Source organism: Cherax quadricarinatus, chromosome 97 (assembly GCF_038502225.1).
Source record: "Cherax quadricarinatus isolate ZL_2023a chromosome 97, ASM3850222v1, whole genome shotgun sequence".
Taxonomy (NCBI): Eukaryota; Metazoa; Arthropoda; class Malacostraca; order Decapoda; family Parastacidae; genus Cherax; species Cherax quadricarinatus.
Window position 1 is genome coordinate 3,667,369 of NC_091388.1, and position 17,225 is coordinate 3,684,593.

Here is a 17,225-nt window from a genome sequence, read left to right on the forward strand (position 1 = left end):
CACTGTTCACAACCCCACACTCCACCACCACACTCTTCACAACCCCACACTCCACCACCACATTGTTCACAACCCCACACTCCACCACCACATTGTTCACAACCCCACACTCCACTACCACACTGTTCACAACCCCACACTCCACCACCACACTGTTCACAACCCCACACTCCACCACCACACTGTTCACAACCCCACACTCCACCACCACACTGTTCACAACCCCACACTCCACCACCACATTGTTCACAACCCCACACTCCACCACCACATTGTTCACAACCCCACACTCCACCACCACACTGTTCACAACCCCACACTCCACCACCACACTGTTCACAACCCCACACTCCACCACCACATTGTTCACAACCCCACACTCCACCACCACACTGTTCACAACCCCACACTCCACCACCACATTGTTCACAACCCCACACTCCACCACCACACTGTTCACAACCCCACACTCCACCACCACACTGTTCACAACCCCACACTCCACCACCACATTGTTCACAACCCCACACTCCACCACCACACTGTTCACAACCCCACACTCCACCACCACACTGTTCACAACCCCACACTCCACCACCACACTGTTCACAACCCCACACTCCACCACCACACTGTTCACAACCCCACACTCCACCACCACATTGTTCACAACCCCACACTCCACCACCACATTGTTCACAACCCCACACTCCACCACCACATTGTTCACAACCCCACACTCCACCACCACACTGTTCACAACCCCACACTCCACCACCACATTGTTCACAACCCCACACTCCACCACCACACTGTTCACAACCCCACACTCCACTACCATACTGTTCACAACCCCACACTCCACCACCACACTGTTCACAACCCCACACTCCACCACCACACTGTTCACAACCCCACACTCCACCACCACACTGTTCACAACCCCACACTCCACCACCACACTGTTCACAACCCCACACTCCACCACCACACTCTTCACAACCCCACACTCCACCACCACACTCTTCACAACCCCACACTCCACCACCACACTGTTCACAACCCCACACTCCACCACCACACTCTTCACAACCCCACACTCCACCACCACACTGTTCACAACCCCACACTCCACCACCACACTGTTCACAACCCCACACTCCACCACCACACTGTTCACAACCCCACACTCCACCACCACACTGTTCACAACCCCACACTCCACCACCACACTGTTCACAACCCCACACTCCACCACCACACTGTTCACAACCCCACACTCCACCACCACACTCTTCACAACCCCACACTCCACCACCACACTGTTCACAACCCCACACTCCACCACCACACTGTTCACAACCCCACACTCCACCACCACACTCTTCACAACCCCACACTCCACCACCACACTCTTCACAACCCCACACTCCACCACCACACTGTTCACAACCCCACACTCCACCACCACACTGTTCACAACCCCACACTCCACCACCACACTCTTCACAACCCCACACTCCACCACCACACTCTTCACAACCCCACACTCCACCACCACACTGTTCACAACCCCACACTCCACCACCACACTGTTCACAACCCCACACTCCACCACCACACTCTTCACAACCCCACACTCCACGACAGTGACCCAGGTCCAGACTCACGGAACTCCGTGTTCATCAACAACTGCAAGAAGCCCCTGTCATGTGTCTTACATATTCCATGGAGAGGGAGGATGGACACGGTCCCCACTCAGTCACTCAAAACAACAGACAGTCCCACTCCACAAAGGTGGCAGTAAAATAATTAAATAACAAAAAAGACACACTACCGTGACTGAAACAATACACAAACAACCCGGACATATGAGAGGGGAACTTACCACGACGTTTCGGTCCGTCTTGGACCATTTACAAACTCACAAAGTCATAAAAATCTTTGAGAGGGTTCTAAGAAGCAAGATCGCCAACCACCTAGATACCCATCAGTTACACAACCCAGGGTAACACGGGTTTAGAGCAGGTCACTCCTGCCTGTCCCAGCTACTGGACCACTATAGCAAGGTCTTGGATGGTCGCTCCTGCCTGTCCCAGCTACTGGACCACTATGACAAGGTCCTGGATGGTTGCTCCTGCCTGTCCCAGCTACTGGACCACTATGACAAGGTCTTGGATGGTCGCTCCTGCCTGTCCCAGCTACTGGACCACTATAACAAGGTCTTGGATGGTCGCTCCTGCCTGTCCCAGCTACTGGACCACTATAACAAGGTCTTGGATGGTCGCTCCTGCCTGTCAAAGCTACTGGACCACTATAACAAGGTCTTGGATGGTCGCTCCTGCCTGTCCCAGCTACTGGACCACTATGACAAGGTCTTGGATGGTCGCTCCTGCCTGTCCCAGCTACTGGATCACTATGACAAGGTCTTGGATGGTCGCTCCTGCCTGTCCCAGCTACTGGACCACTATCACAAGGTCCTAGATGGTCGCTCCTGCCTGTCCCAACTACTGGACCACCATGACAAGGTCTTGGATGGTCGCTCCTGCCTGTCTCAGCTACTGGACCACTATAACAAGGTCCCAGATGGTCACTCCTGCCTGTCCCAGCTACTGGACCACTATGACAAGGTCTTGGATGGTCGCTCCTGCCTGTCTCAGCTACTGGACCACTATAACAAGGTGCCAGATGGTCACTCCTGCCTGTCCCAGCCACTGGACCACTATAACAAGGTCCCAGATGGTCACTCCTGCCTGTCCCAGCTACTGGGCCACTATAACAAGGTCCTGGATGGTCAATCCTGCTTGTCCCAGCTGCTGGACCACTATAACAAGGTCTTGGATGGTCGCTCCTGCCTGTCCCAGCTACTGGACCACTTTAACAAGTTCCTGGATGGTCAATCCTGCTTGTCCCAGCTACTGGACCACTATAACAAGGTCTTGGATGGTCGCTCCTGCCTGTCCCAGCAACTGGACCACTATAACAAGGTCCTGGACGGTCAATCCTGCCTGTCCCAGCTACTGGACCACTATGACACGGTCCTAGATGGTCGCTCCTGCCTGTCCCAGCTACTGGACCACTATAACAAGGTCCTAGATGGTCGCTCCTGCCTGTCCCAGCTACTGGACCACTATAACAAGGTCCTAGATAGTCACTCCTGCCTGTCCCAGCTACTGGACCACTATAACAAGGTCCTAGATGGTCGCTCCTGCCTGTCCCAGCTACTGGACCACTATAACAAGGTCTTGGATGGTCGCTCCTGCTTGTTCCAGCTACTGGATCACTATAACAAGGTCTTGGATGGTCGCTCCTGCCTGTCCCAGCTACTGGACCACTATAACAAGGTCCTGGATGGTCGCTCCTGCCTGTCCCAGCTACTGGACCACTATGACAAGGTCTTGGATGGTCGCTCCTGCCTGTCCCAGCTACTGGACCACTATAACAAGGTCCTGGATGGTCAATCTTGCCTGTCCCAGCTACTGGACCACTATAACAAAGTCCTAGGTGGTTGCTCCTGCCGGTCCCAGCTACTGGACCACTATAACAAGGTCCTGGATGGTCAATCCTGCTTGTCCCAGCTACTGGACCACTATGACAAGGTCTTGGATGGTCGCTCCTGCCTGTCCCAGCTACTGGACCACTATGACAAGGGCTTGGATTGTCACTCCTGCCTGTCCCAGCTACTGGACCACTATGACAAGGGCTTGGATTGTCACTCCTGCCTGTCCCAGCTACTGGACCACTATGACAAGGTCTTGGATGGTCACTCCTGCCTGTCTCAGCTACTGGACCACTATAACAAGGTCTTAGATGGTCGCTCCTGCCTGTCCCAGCTACTGGACCACTATGCCAAGGTCTTGGATGGTCGCTCCTGCCTGTCCCAGCTACTGGACCACTATAACAAGGTCCTAGATGGTCGCTCCTGCCTGTCCCAGCTACTGGACCACTATAACAAGGTCCTAGATGGTCGCTCCTGCCTGTCCCAACTACTGGACCACTATAACAAGGTCCTAGATAGTCACTCCTGCCTGTCCCAGCTACTGGACCACTATAACAAGGTCCTAGATGGTCGCTCCTGCCTGTCCCAGCTACTGGACCACTATAACAAGGTCTTGGATGGTCGCTCCTGCTTGTTCCAGCTACTGGATCACTATAACAAGGTCTTGGATGGTCGCTCCTGCCTGTCCCAGCTACTGGACCACTATAACAAGGTCCTGGATGGTCGCTCCTGCCTGTCCCAGCTACTGGACCACTATGACAAGGTCTTGGATGGTCGCTCCTGCCTGTCCCAGCTACTGGACCACTATAACAAGGTCCTGGATGGTCAATCCTGCCTGTCCCAGTTACTGGACCACTATAACAAGGTCCTAGATGGTTGCTCCTGCCGGTCCCAGCTACTGGACCACTATAACAAGGTCCTGGATGGTCAATCCTGCTTGTCCCAGCTACTGGACCACTATGACAAGGTCTTGGATGGTCGCTCCTGCCTGTCCCAGCTACTGGACCACTATAACAAGGTCCTGGATGGTCAATCCTGCCTGTCCCAGCTACTGGACCACTATAACAAGGTCCTAGATGGTTGCTCCTGCCTGTCCCAGCTACTGGACCACTATAACAAGGTCCTAGATGGTTGCTCCTGCCGGTCCCAGCTACTGGACCACTATAACAAGGTCCTGGATGGTCAATCCTGCTTGTCCCAGCTACTGGACCACTATGACAAGGTCTTGGATGGTCGCTCCTGCCTGTCCCAGCTACTGGAAAACTATAACAAGGTCCTGGATGGTCAATCCTGCCTGTCCCAGCTACTGGACCACTATAACAAGGTCCTAGGTGGTTGCTCCTGCCTGTCCCAGCTACTGGACCACTATAACAAGGTCCTAGGTGGTTGCTCCTGCCTGTCCCAGCTACTGGACAACTATAACAAGGTCCAGGATGGTCAATCCTGCTTGTCCCAGCTACTGGACCATATGGCATGGTCTTGGAAGCTCTGGATGACAAAGAGCATGCAGACCTAGTACCGAACTTGCACATGAAAATCACTCACTACGAAAGCAAAAGACTTGGCAGACGATGCACCATCCCCCCAATGAAAAGCAGGGGTGTCACTAGCACGTTAAGAGACCATACAATAAGTGTCAGGGGCCCGAGACTGTTCAACTGCCTCCCAGCACACATAAGGGGGATTACCAACAGACCCCTGGCAGTCTTCAAGCTGGCACTGGACAAGCACCTAAAGTCAGTTCCTGATCAGCCGGGCTGTGGCTCGTACGTTGGTTTGCGTGCAGCCAGCAGCAACAGCCTGGTTGATCAGGCGCTGATCCACCAGGAGGCCTGGTCACAGACCGGGCCGCGGGGGCGTTGACCCCCGAAACTCTCTCCAGGTAAACCCCGACTTTGCGAAAGCCTTCAACAATACGACCACGGTGTAATAGCGTGATAAGGGAATAAAAGTAAAAGTTGGTAGATGGATCTATAAGTCCCTAACAAGTAAGACAGAACAGAACAAAACAGAGTCAAGTCTGAGGCGGCTACAGTCAAAAGCTCTGTTCCAGAAGGCACAGTACTCGCTCCCAGTGTTCCACAAGGCACAGTACTGGCTCCCAGTGTTCCACAAGGTACAGTACTGGCTCCCAGTGTTCCACAAGGTACAGTACTGGCTCCCAGTGTTCCACAAGGTACAGTACTGGCTCCCAGTGTTCCACAAGGCACAGTACTCGCTCCCAGTGTTCCACAAGGTATACAGTACTCGCTCCCACTGTTCCACAAGGCACAGTACTCGCTCCCAGTGTTCCACAAGGCACAGTACTGGCTCCCAGTGTTCCACAAGGCACAGTACTGGCTCCCACTGTTCCACAAGGTACAGTAATGGCTCCCAGTGTTCCACAAGGCACAGTACTGGCTCCCAGTGTTCCAAAAGGCACAGTACTCGCTCCCAGTGTTCCACAAGGCACAGTACTCGCTCCCAGTGTTCCAAAAGGCACAGTACTGGCTCCCAGTGTTCCACAAGGCACAGTACTCGCTCCCATTGTTCCACAAGGCACAGTACTCGCTCCCAGTGTTCCACAAGGCACAGTACTCGCTCCCAGTGTTCCACAAGGCACAGTACTCGCTCCCAGTGTTCCAAAAGGCACAGTACTGGCTCCCAGTGTTCCACAAGGCACAGTACTCGCTCCTATTGTTCCACAAGGCAAAGTACTCGCTCCCAGTGTTCCACAAGGCACAGTACTCGCTCCCAGTGTTCCACAAGGCACAGTACTCGCTCCCAGTGTTCCACAAGGCACAGTACTCGCTCCCAGTGTTCCACAAGGCACAGTACTCGCTCCCAGTGTTCCACAAGGCACAGTACTCGCTCCCAGTGTTCCACAAGGCACAGTACTCGCTCCCAGTGTTCCACAAGGTACAGTACTCGCTCCCAGTGTTCCACAAGGTACAGTACTCGCTCCCAGTGTTCCACAAGGTACAGTACTCGCTCCCAGTGTTCCACAAGGCACAGTACTGGCTCCCAGTGTTCCACAAGGCACAGTACTCGCTCCCAGTGTTCCACAAGGCACTGTACTGACTCCCAGTGTTCCACAAGGCACAGTACTCGCTCCTAGTGTTCCACAAGGCACAGTACTGGCTCCCAGTGTTCCACAAGGCACAGTACTCGCTCCCAGTGTTCCACAAGGCACAGTACTCGCTCCCAGTGTTCCACAAGGTACAGTACTCGCTCCCAGTGTTCCACAAGGTACAGTACTCGCTCCCAGTGTTCCACAAGGTACAGTACTCGCTCCCAGTGTTCCACAAGGCACAGTACTGGCTCCCAGTGTTCCACAAGGCACAGTACTCGCTCCCAGTGTTCCACAAGGCACTGTACTGACTCCCAGTGTTCCACAAGGCACAGTACTCGCTCCTAGTGTTCCACAAGGCACAGTACTGGCTCCCAGTGTTCCACAAGGCACAGTACTCGCTCCCAGTGTTCCACAAGGCACAGTACTGGCTCCCAGTGTTCCACAAGGTACAGTACTCGCTCCCAGTGTTCTACAAGGCACAGTACTCGCTCCCAGTGTTCCACAAGGCACAGTACTCGCTCCCAGTGTTCCACAAGGTACAGTACTCGCTCCCAGTGTTCCACAAGGTACTGTACTGACTCCCAGTGTTCCACAAGGCACAGTACTCGCTCCTAGTGTTCCACAAGGCACTGTACTGACTCCCAGTGTTCCACAAGGCACAGTACTCGCTCCTAGTGTTCCACAAGGCACAGTACTCGCTCCCAGTGTTCCACAAGGCACAGTACTGGCTCCCAGTGTTCCACAAGGTACAGTACTCGCTCCCAGTGTTCTACAAGGCACAGTACTCGCTCCCAGTGTTCCACAAGGCACAGTACTCGCTCCCAGTGTTCCACAAGGTACAGTACTCGCTCCCAGTGTTCCACAAGGTACAATACTCGCTCCCAGTGTTCCACAAGGTACAGTACTCGCTCCCAGTGTTCCACAAGGCACAGTACTCGCTCCCAGTGTTCCACAAGGCACAGTACTCGCTCCCAGTGTTCCACAAGGCACAGTACTCGCTCCCAGTGTTCCACAAGGCACAGTACTGGCTCCCAGTGTTCCACAAGGCACAGTACTCGCTCCCAGTGTTCCACAAGGTACAATACTCGCTCCCAGTGTTCCACAAGGCACAGTACTGGCTCCCAGTGTTCCACAAGGCACAGTACTCGCTCCCAGTGTTCCACAAGGTACAATACTCGCTCCCAGTGTTCCACAAGGCACAGTACTGGCTCCCAGTGTTCCACAAGGCACAGTACTCGCTCCCAGTGTTCCACAAGGTACATTACTCGCTCCCAGTGTTCCACAAGGTACATTACTCGCTCCCAGTGTTCCACAAGGTACAGTACTCGCTCCCAGTGTTCCACAAGGCACAGTACTCGCTCCCAGTGTTCCACAAGGCACAGTACTCGCTCCCAGTGTTCCACAAGGCACAGTACTCGCTCCCAGTGTTCCACAAGGTACAGTACTCGCTCCCAGTGTTCCACAAGGCACAGTACTCGCTCCCAGTGTTCCACAAGGCACAGTACTCGCTCCCATCTTGTTTCTCATCCTCATATCTGACAATAGACAGAGATGTAAGCCACAGTAGTGTTCTTTGCGGATAACACCAGAATTTGCATGACAGTGTCCTCCACTGTTAGACTCCTAGCAAACATCAACCAAATTTTTAAATGGGCCGCAGAAAACAACTAAGTTAAATGAAGAGAAATTTCAATTACTCTGATTTGGAAAACTTGAGGAAATTAAAACTGTATAAGAGTATAAAACAAATTCCAACCACACTATAGAGAGAAGAGCTAATGTGAAGGACCTGGGAGTGATAATGTAAGAGGATCTCACTTTCAAAGATCACAACAATGCATCGACCGCATCTGCTAGGAAAATGATAGGATGGATAATGAGAACCTTGAAAACTATGGATGGCAAGCCCATGATGATTCTCTTCAAATCACTTGGTCTCTATGGGCTGGAATATTGCTGTACACTAACTGTCCCTTTCAAGGCTGGCGAAATTGCTGACCTGGAGAATGTACAGAGAACTTTCATGGCACGTATAAGTACAATAAAACTCCTAAATTACTGGGAACGGTTGAAGTCCCTTGACTTGTATTCCCTGGACCGCAAGCGAGAAAGATACATGGAAATCCTAGAGAGATTAGTACTAAGTTTGCACACGAAAAGTCACTCCCCATGAAAGCAAAAGACTCGGCAGACGATGAAACATTTCCCCAATGAAAAGCAGGGGTGTCACTAGTACGATAAGAGACAACACAGTAAGTGTCAGGGGGCCCTGACTGTTCAACTACCTCCCAGCACACATAAGGATTATGAATAGGCCCCTGACTGTCTTCAAGAATGCGCAGGACAGGCACCTAAAGTCATTACCTGACCAGCCAGGCTGCAGTTCCTACTGGATTACGTGCGAGCAACAGTAACAGCCTTATTGGTCAGAACCTGATCCACCACGAGGCCTACTCATGGACCGGGCCGCGGGGGCGTTGACCCCCTGAAACATGCTGCAGGTATACTGGCTCCTACTACTCCCAAACGTCGTCGGAATCTCCCCTCTCCTATGCACGGCTAATTTATGCACGACTCCGATAGGGCCCTCAGGGCCAAGAGTAAATGTGGAAAGAGGCGGTACCAGGAGCTAGAACACGACCCATTCAACCACATACACAAAACACTGTTGGACCTCAAGAGAATACTCACACAACCTGCTGCATGACAGGTGACCAGAAGCTGGTACCTCAGGATGACGTACTGTGACCTGGTAACTACCCAGGTCAGTGACCTGATGCTTCTAACTACCAGGACGTCCTATACTGACCAAAACAGTAGTTATAATACCACAAATAACTCACAATCTCACAAAAAGAGCCATTTAAGCCACACGCATCACCACCTTCATTACCTACACTAACATTTTCTGAACCGTCAAATATTATAGATTTTTAATTATTGTTGGTGAGTTACTAAATTGTTTTACTGGTGGTGATTGATGGTGGAGATATTGTCTCTCAGTGTTGGAGAGATCCTGTGTGTTGAAGATACCATCTCCCTCAGTGTTGGAGAGATCCTGTGTGCTGGAGATACGTTCTCTTTCACAGTGTTGGAGAGATCCTGCGTGCTGGAGATACTGTCTCCCCCACAGTGTTGGAGAGATCCTGTGTGTTGAAGATACCATCTCCCTCAGTGTTGGAGAGATCCTGTGTGCTGGAGGTAGTCTCCTTCATAGTGTTGGAGAGATCCTGTGTGCTGGAGGTAGTCTCCTTCATAGTGTTGGAGAGATCCTGTGTGCTGAAGATACTGTCTCCCTCAGTGTTGGAGAGATCCTGTGTGCTGGAGGTAGTCTCCCTCGCAGTGTTGGAGAGATCCTGTGTGCAGGAGGTAGACTCCCTCACAGTGTTGGAGAGATCCTGTGTTCTGAAGATACCGTCTCCCTCAGTGTTGGAGAGATCCTGTGTGCTGGAGGTAGTCTCCCTCACAGTGTTGGAGAGATCCTGTGTGCTGGAGGTAGTCTCCCTCACAGTGTTGGAGAGATCCTGTGTGCTGGAGGTAGTCTCCCTCACAGTGTTGGAGAGATCCTGTGTGCTGGAAGTAGACTCCCTCACAGTGTTGGAGAGATCCTGTGTTCTGAAGATACCGTCTCCCTCACAGTGTTGGAGAGATCCTGTGTGCTGGAAGTAGACTCCCTCACAGTGTTGGAGAGATCCTGTGTGTTGGAGATAGTCTCCCTCACGTGTTAGCAGTAATAAGGCTGGTAGAGTGAGTCACTGCTACCTCCCTCACCAACCTCCCCCACCACACTGCTGCTGACTTCACCTATCTCCCCCCCCACCCCAACCCCCCCCCCCTGGTTATCACCAGGTGATAATCTTGTAATATTAACAGGTAAACAGATTCTCTCTAATTTTATTTACGCCAACTGAGGTCCTGACCCAGGGGTCACATTATCTATCAGATCTCTTTGCTGTCTATCAGTCTATTTGTCCGCCTCTATTTCGAAATATTCTTTAGGTTACTAACCCAGGATGCCACCCACACCCGTCAACTAACACCCAGGTACCTACTTGGTGAACATCAACCCGTAAGAGTTGCCATGCCTGGAAATCGAACCCAGATGCCTTCTATTGTGAGCCTAACATTATCACTGAGGATTAATAAGCCTTACACAGTTTACCGTAGCTTGGTTGGTAGCGCACTCAGTTCACACACTGAGGTCCGGGGTTCGATCACCGGTACGGCTGGAAATATTAGGACGTGTTTAAGACACCTACTGCCCATGGTCACCTAGCAGTAAGTAGGTACCTAAGTGTTAGTGGATTAGTGTGGGTGGCATCCTGGGGACCAAATTAACCAGGATTCTTGACCCACACACCAACACTAATAATAATAATAATAATAATAATAATAATAATAATAATCATAATAATCTATAATTATTGTGAAAGCAAAATAAACTGCCTAAGTTTGTAATATATATATTAATCTCCGTAAAGCTAAATTAAGATATCACTTTATAAAACCCTTTACTCTTATAATGCAAACTAAGCGCTAAACCCACAAAGATCTATAAAACCAACTCTAAACCCTATTATTATTATTATAATCAAGGGGGAAGCGCTAAACCCGGAGGATTATACAGCGCCTGGGGGGGGGGGGATGTGGAAGGCATTCAGGCTTAATTCGGGGAACTGGAGCACAGATCCAATTCCCTAAATCAAGAGCCCCTCACCAACATCAAGGAACCTTCCTTGAGGGGCTAAACCCTATTAAATAATAATTAAACCAACATTATCGTTTAACACGTAACTCATCATTTTTTTATTTGTGCAGTATACAAACTGTAGTTTATATATATATATATATATATATATATATATATATATATATATATATATATATATATATATATATATATATATATATGTCGTGCCGAATATATAAAACTGATCAATTAGCAAGAACTCGTTTAAAATTAAGTCCTTTCTAAAATTTTCTCTTATACGTTTAGAGATATATTTTTTTCATTAATGTTAATGTAAAAAATTTTAATTTTGCACCAAAAGAATCTTAGAAAACTTACCTAACCTTATTATAACAAGCACAATTTATTTTAGCCTAACCCAACTAAATATATTTTAAATACGTTTACAATAATTTAATACTAAACAAACGCAATCAAATATATTTTTTTCGTTAGGTTCAGAATGATTTTGGCGAAATTATTGCATACACAAATTTTCACTTGTCCTATATGGCACCAATAACTCACTACAGTTGTGACCGGGTGTGGAAGTGTGAATTGCTCATTACTCTATAATTTGTTCATGATTGTAGCCAAAGTATAAACGTAAGTAACCATTCTACAGAATTCATTACCTTTGTAACTTGTGAGCTCATTACCTTTGTACCTAGTTCAGCTATCAAAACTTTGGGGGCCCAGTCCCTGGACCCATTACGTACCTCTGTAATCTGTAAATACCTTTGTAACTTGTCATGATTGTGACCAGACTTACCTGGAGTTCATTACCTTTGTAAATTGTGAGTTCATTACCTTTGTAAATTGTGAGTTCATTACCTTTGTAAATTGTCAGTTCATTACCTCTGTAACTTGCTCAGCTATCAAAACTTTGGAGTCCAGTCCCTGGACCAATTATGTACCTCTGTAATCTTTTGACTACCGCCCACAGGATGGGTATGTGGTGACTACCGCCCACAGGATGGGTATGGGGTGACTACCGCCCACAGGATGGGTATGGGGTGACTACCGCCCACAGGATGGGTATGGGGTGACTACCGCCCACAGGATGGGTATGGGGTGACTACCGCCCACAGGATGGGTATGGGGTGACTACCGCCCACAGGATGGGTCTGGGGTGCATAATAAACATATTAAACTAACTATATGGCAAGATGAGCATTGCTATTTAAGCCAAGATCGCAAGTTCTGCCTATTCGGCACGACATATATATATATAAACTAGTTGGTAAATATATATTGCTAGTGGCACAAAGCCACTAGCAATATTTATATATTAATTCTGTTTTTTTTAGCACTGTGGATAATAGGTCACTTGGATTCAGCGTAAACTAATATAAATCAAGTCAGCGGATGTTTGACTTCATTCGATGTATTTTAAGCTAAATAATTCCCCTGTGATGCGTGACTTGTGGAAAGTTGCTTTTGTTATGTATTACTGTCTTGTGTGATTGATGTTCATGAGGTATTGATGTCTGGATCATCAATTGTGTGAAGAATACCTCTGGGTGTCCCTAAAGGGAGGTATCTACTGATATTTTCCCATTAGTGGATACCTCCCATGTGTGGGATACCTGAGGTATTACTTGTGTCCACACAGTTGTTGATGTAATATTGATGACTGACTCATCAACTGTAGCGACATCCTTATTTACACGAAGTTGTTGATGCAATATTGATGACTCATCACCTGACGAGACAACGGTGATGCTCGACTCATCACGTACACAACAATACTAGAAAAACAAACCAGGGTACGGGCGGGGACTGAACTCGTGGCAAGCAAGTCGTAAAACTCCTGGGCCAGCTGGCTACAATAAGATTCATTAAACTAGATATATTTAAACAACATAGGGAGGTCACAGTGTTACCTATGCAATTGTGTCATAATACTCCTAGAGAGTGTAACACTGCTGATGATGCAGTGTTGATGACCGATTCAACACTTGTCAAGTGTTTTGCATAAAAACACTGATATCATTCCTTGGCAGACAAACTGTGTCGTCCTGGTCTGGTTGCTGATAAAAGGTATAAAATACCGACACGATGTAAAAATAAGCAAATGGAGTACAATGGGATTCTTTATTGACTACATTTCGACCACACAGTGGACTTTATCAAGTCACGAACAGATCTACCTGGGTAGAGTACACGAATATATGTAAGGTAGAGTTAGGTTGTACTAGATTATACAGCGCCTGGGGGGGGGGATGTGGAAGGCATTCAGGCTTAATTCGGGGAACTGGAGCACAGATCCAATTCCCTAAATCAAGAGCCCCTCACCAACATCAAGGAACCTTCCTTGAGGGGAGGTTGTACTAGAGGGGGACCTGCAGGTCACTCTCTAGTACAACCAGACTTCTCCATACTCTATATTATACTATGATAGTGATATATAAAATACTGAGAGGAAATGTCAAGGTGGCCAGAGACAGGATGTTCCAGAGATGGGACACAGCAACAAGGTGTCACAATTGATGTTCCAGAGATGGGGCACAGCAACAAGGTGTCACAATTGATGTTCCAGAGATGGGACACAGCAACAAGGTGTCACAATTGATGTACCAGAGATGGGACACAGCAACAAGGTGTCACAATTGATGTTCCAGAGATGGGACACAGCAACAAGGTGTCACAATTGATGTTCCAGAGATGGGACACAGCAACAAGGTGTCACAATTGATGTTCCAGAGATGGGACACAGCAACAAGGTGTCACAATTGATGTTCCAGAGATGGGACACAGCAACAAGGTGTCACAATTGATGTTCCAGAGATGGGACACAGCAACAAGGTGTCACAATTGATGTTCCAGAGATGGGACACAGCAACAAGGTGTCACAATTGATGTTCCAGAGATGGGACACAGCAACAAGGTGTCACAATTGATGTTCCAGAGATGGGACACAGCAACAAGGTGTCACAATTGATGTTCCAGAGATGGGACACAGCAACAAGGTGTCACAATTGAAAGTTGAAGACTCAGATGAATCACAGGATTGTTAGGAAGTATTTCTTCAGTCACAGAGTTGTCAGGAAGTGGAACAGTCTGAGAAGTGATGTAGTGGAGGCAGGATCCATAGTTTAAAGTTCACGGAGCAGGAAGAGTGACCTAGTAGCGGCCAGTGAAGAGGCGGAGTCAGGAGCTGTGACTCAACCCTTGCAACAACAACTAGGTGAGGACTTGTGTACTCTCTACCCAGGCAGATCTCTAACTTGATAAAGCCAACTGTGTGGGCACAATGTAGTCAATAAAGGGGTCACATTATACTGCATTTTCCATCCAGTCTGGGTTACATTATAATCATGGTGTAGCGCTAAACCCGTGGGATAGGTCTGGGTTACAGACTGTGGGTTAAACCCACATTAACAATACTTCACTACTACACCTGCTGACTGTATATCTGAGTAAAGCTATTGTGTTGGCCGAACGTTGCCACAACAAAGATACCAAGTGTCTAATTGATCAACTTGTTGGTGCTCTGATTATAATTATAAGCAAGTGCTAAACCCACACGAGTCCTACAGCGTCGGTTCTCTGAACCATTTATCTACATTGCTGTCAGACACAGCAACATATTGGAAATTCTTCACTTGCCTAACCTACTGTCATGACCTACTTCCACATGTGGATTTGTCCACTGTGACACCACCTACAACTGCTTCGCCTCACCTGTTTATAGTATACAGTGGACCCCCGGTTAACGATATTTTTTCACTCCAGAAGTATGTTCAGGTGCCAGTACTGACCGAATTTGTTCCCATAAGAAATATTGTGAAGTAGATTAGTCCATTTCAGACCCCCAAACATACACGTACAAACGCACTTACATAAATACACTTACATAATTGGTCGCATTCGGAGGTAATCGTTATGCGGGGGTCCACTGTATAAGCCCCTTCTTTCAACATATATGGTATTCTTTCAAAATTGGTGGATTGATTACATCGACTCCAGGCTGAGGGACTGATTACCTCAAATTTCTTATCTTCACTATTCTATATATAGGACTGATGAAGACACTGTGTGGCAAAACATTTCCTTAATAAAGATACCTCAAGCGTTGCACGTGTCTAATTTATCGACTTGTCAGTTCCCTGAACTACTTATCTACATCACTGACAAGCACTATGGAGATGTTTAAATCTTATGGCAAATATTTAGAGTAACATAGTAGTATCTGTTAGACATAACAAGACTTGCTCTCCATACATAATTAAGCTTGATGTCAAACAGGTTTGTAGATGAATGGTTCAGAGAACCGACATGTTGATAAATTAGACACATGTGCAACTCTTGGGTATCTTTATTGAGGAAACGTTTCGCCACACAGTGGCTTCATCAGTCCATACGTAGGAGAAACTTGAAGAATAGGAGGAGAATGAGGTAATCAGTCCCTCAACCTTGAGTCGATGTGGTCAGTCCATCAATCTTGAATAGATTGATGGACTAGATAAGATAAGATAAGATTTCGTTCGGATTTTTAACCCCGGAGGGTTAGCCACCCAGGATAACCCAAGAAAGTCAGTGCGTTATCGAGGACTGTCTAACTTATTTCCATTGGGGTCCTTAATCTTGTCCCCCAGGATGCGACCCACACCAGTCGACTAACACCCAGGTACCTATTTGCTGCTAGGTGAACAGGACAACAGGTGTAAGGAAACGTGTCAAATGTTTCCACCCGCCGGGAATCGAACCCGGGCCCTCCGTGTGTGAAGCGGGAGCTTTAGCCACCAGACCACATCGACTCAAGGTTGAGGGACTGATTACCTCATTCTCCTACTGTTCTTCAAGATTCTCCTTTGTATGGACTGATGAAGCCACTGTGTGGCGAAACGTTTCCTCAATAAAGATACCCAAGAGTTGCACATGTGTCTAATTTATCATCTTGATGTCAAACTTTGGTTTGTAAATCAAATGTGTAATAAAGTTTTTCAACTGTCTGTGTCTTTTTCAAGAACCCCTGGTCATGGACTGGGATGGGGGGAATTGACCCCTGAAACCCTCTTCCAGGTTTACTCCAACCTTGCCTGAGACAACCCCTTAACACTCCTCCTCTCCATCCTAGATTTATACACCCTCCTAGCCATCTTATTATGCTCCAACCTCTCTTAATGCATAAACCACCTCAACAACCTTCTTAATAATATTGTTGGTAATTCTACACCCATTTATAATCTCCATGTTCTGAGTTCTTTGTATAATACACAACCCACACATAGGAAAAAGAAACTTACGACAATATTTCGGACCGAGTAGGACCATTAACTAGTAACACTGCATTGTTTCGGTCACAGTAGTGTGCTTTTGAATTCTATGTATAATATTCACACCACACATTACTTTCAAACCTGTCATGTCCACTGTCTCCAGCATCCTTGCTGCAATTTTTAAAACCCAAGCTTCAGACCCATACAACAGTGTTGGTACCACTATACTCTGGTACATTCCCTTTTATATCTCCACTGATTAAATTCTTTACCTCCACAGATGCCACAACACACCACCCATTTTTTCATTCCTTGTCAATTCTGTTTTGCCTCATCTTTCATAAACCCATCCATCAAGTGAACTCCTTAACGGTTCAACACATTTATTTACATAATCATTCTCTCTAGTCTGATAGCTTATCTTTCATTCCCTAGACTCTTGCTACTCTCAAAATTATGTATGAAGAACTAGATAATAAGTTACTTACCCATTTACATTGTGTAAAGCAAGTAAACAACCACAGCACGGGTGGAGCTCGAACTTGTGGAAAGTGAGTCGCAAAACTCCAGACCAGTGCATAAGCCACTGGGCCAGCTGACTACAATACGATTCATATAATAGGTATTTTAAACACATAGAAACAACATCGATGTTAAAAAAACTTGATCCCTTATAAAAAAATTCTTACGTGTCTTATTAAAATAATGATACATGCATAC

General features: G+C 47.8%; 1 protein-coding gene across 2 annotated transcripts in view; it reads right to left on the reverse strand.

Moving 5' to 3' along the window:
- The window catches only part of LOC128705015 (uncharacterized), a 62,855-nt gene extending 52,523 nt beyond the window's left edge, over positions 1–10,332 (reverse strand). The window contains exon 1 of one of the 2 annotated variants that reach the window (XM_070105127.1): positions 9,455–10,332. In XM_070105127.1, coding sequence (XP_069961228.1) covers positions 9,455–9,456 — 2 coding nt within the window. In that variant the 5' untranslated portion in view covers positions 9,457–10,332. Of the gene's footprint in view, positions 1–9,242 lie in introns of both variants that reach the window. The other variant, XM_070105126.1, reaches the window with a different exon arrangement.
- Between the last annotated feature and the right edge of the window lie 6,893 nt (positions 10,333–17,225).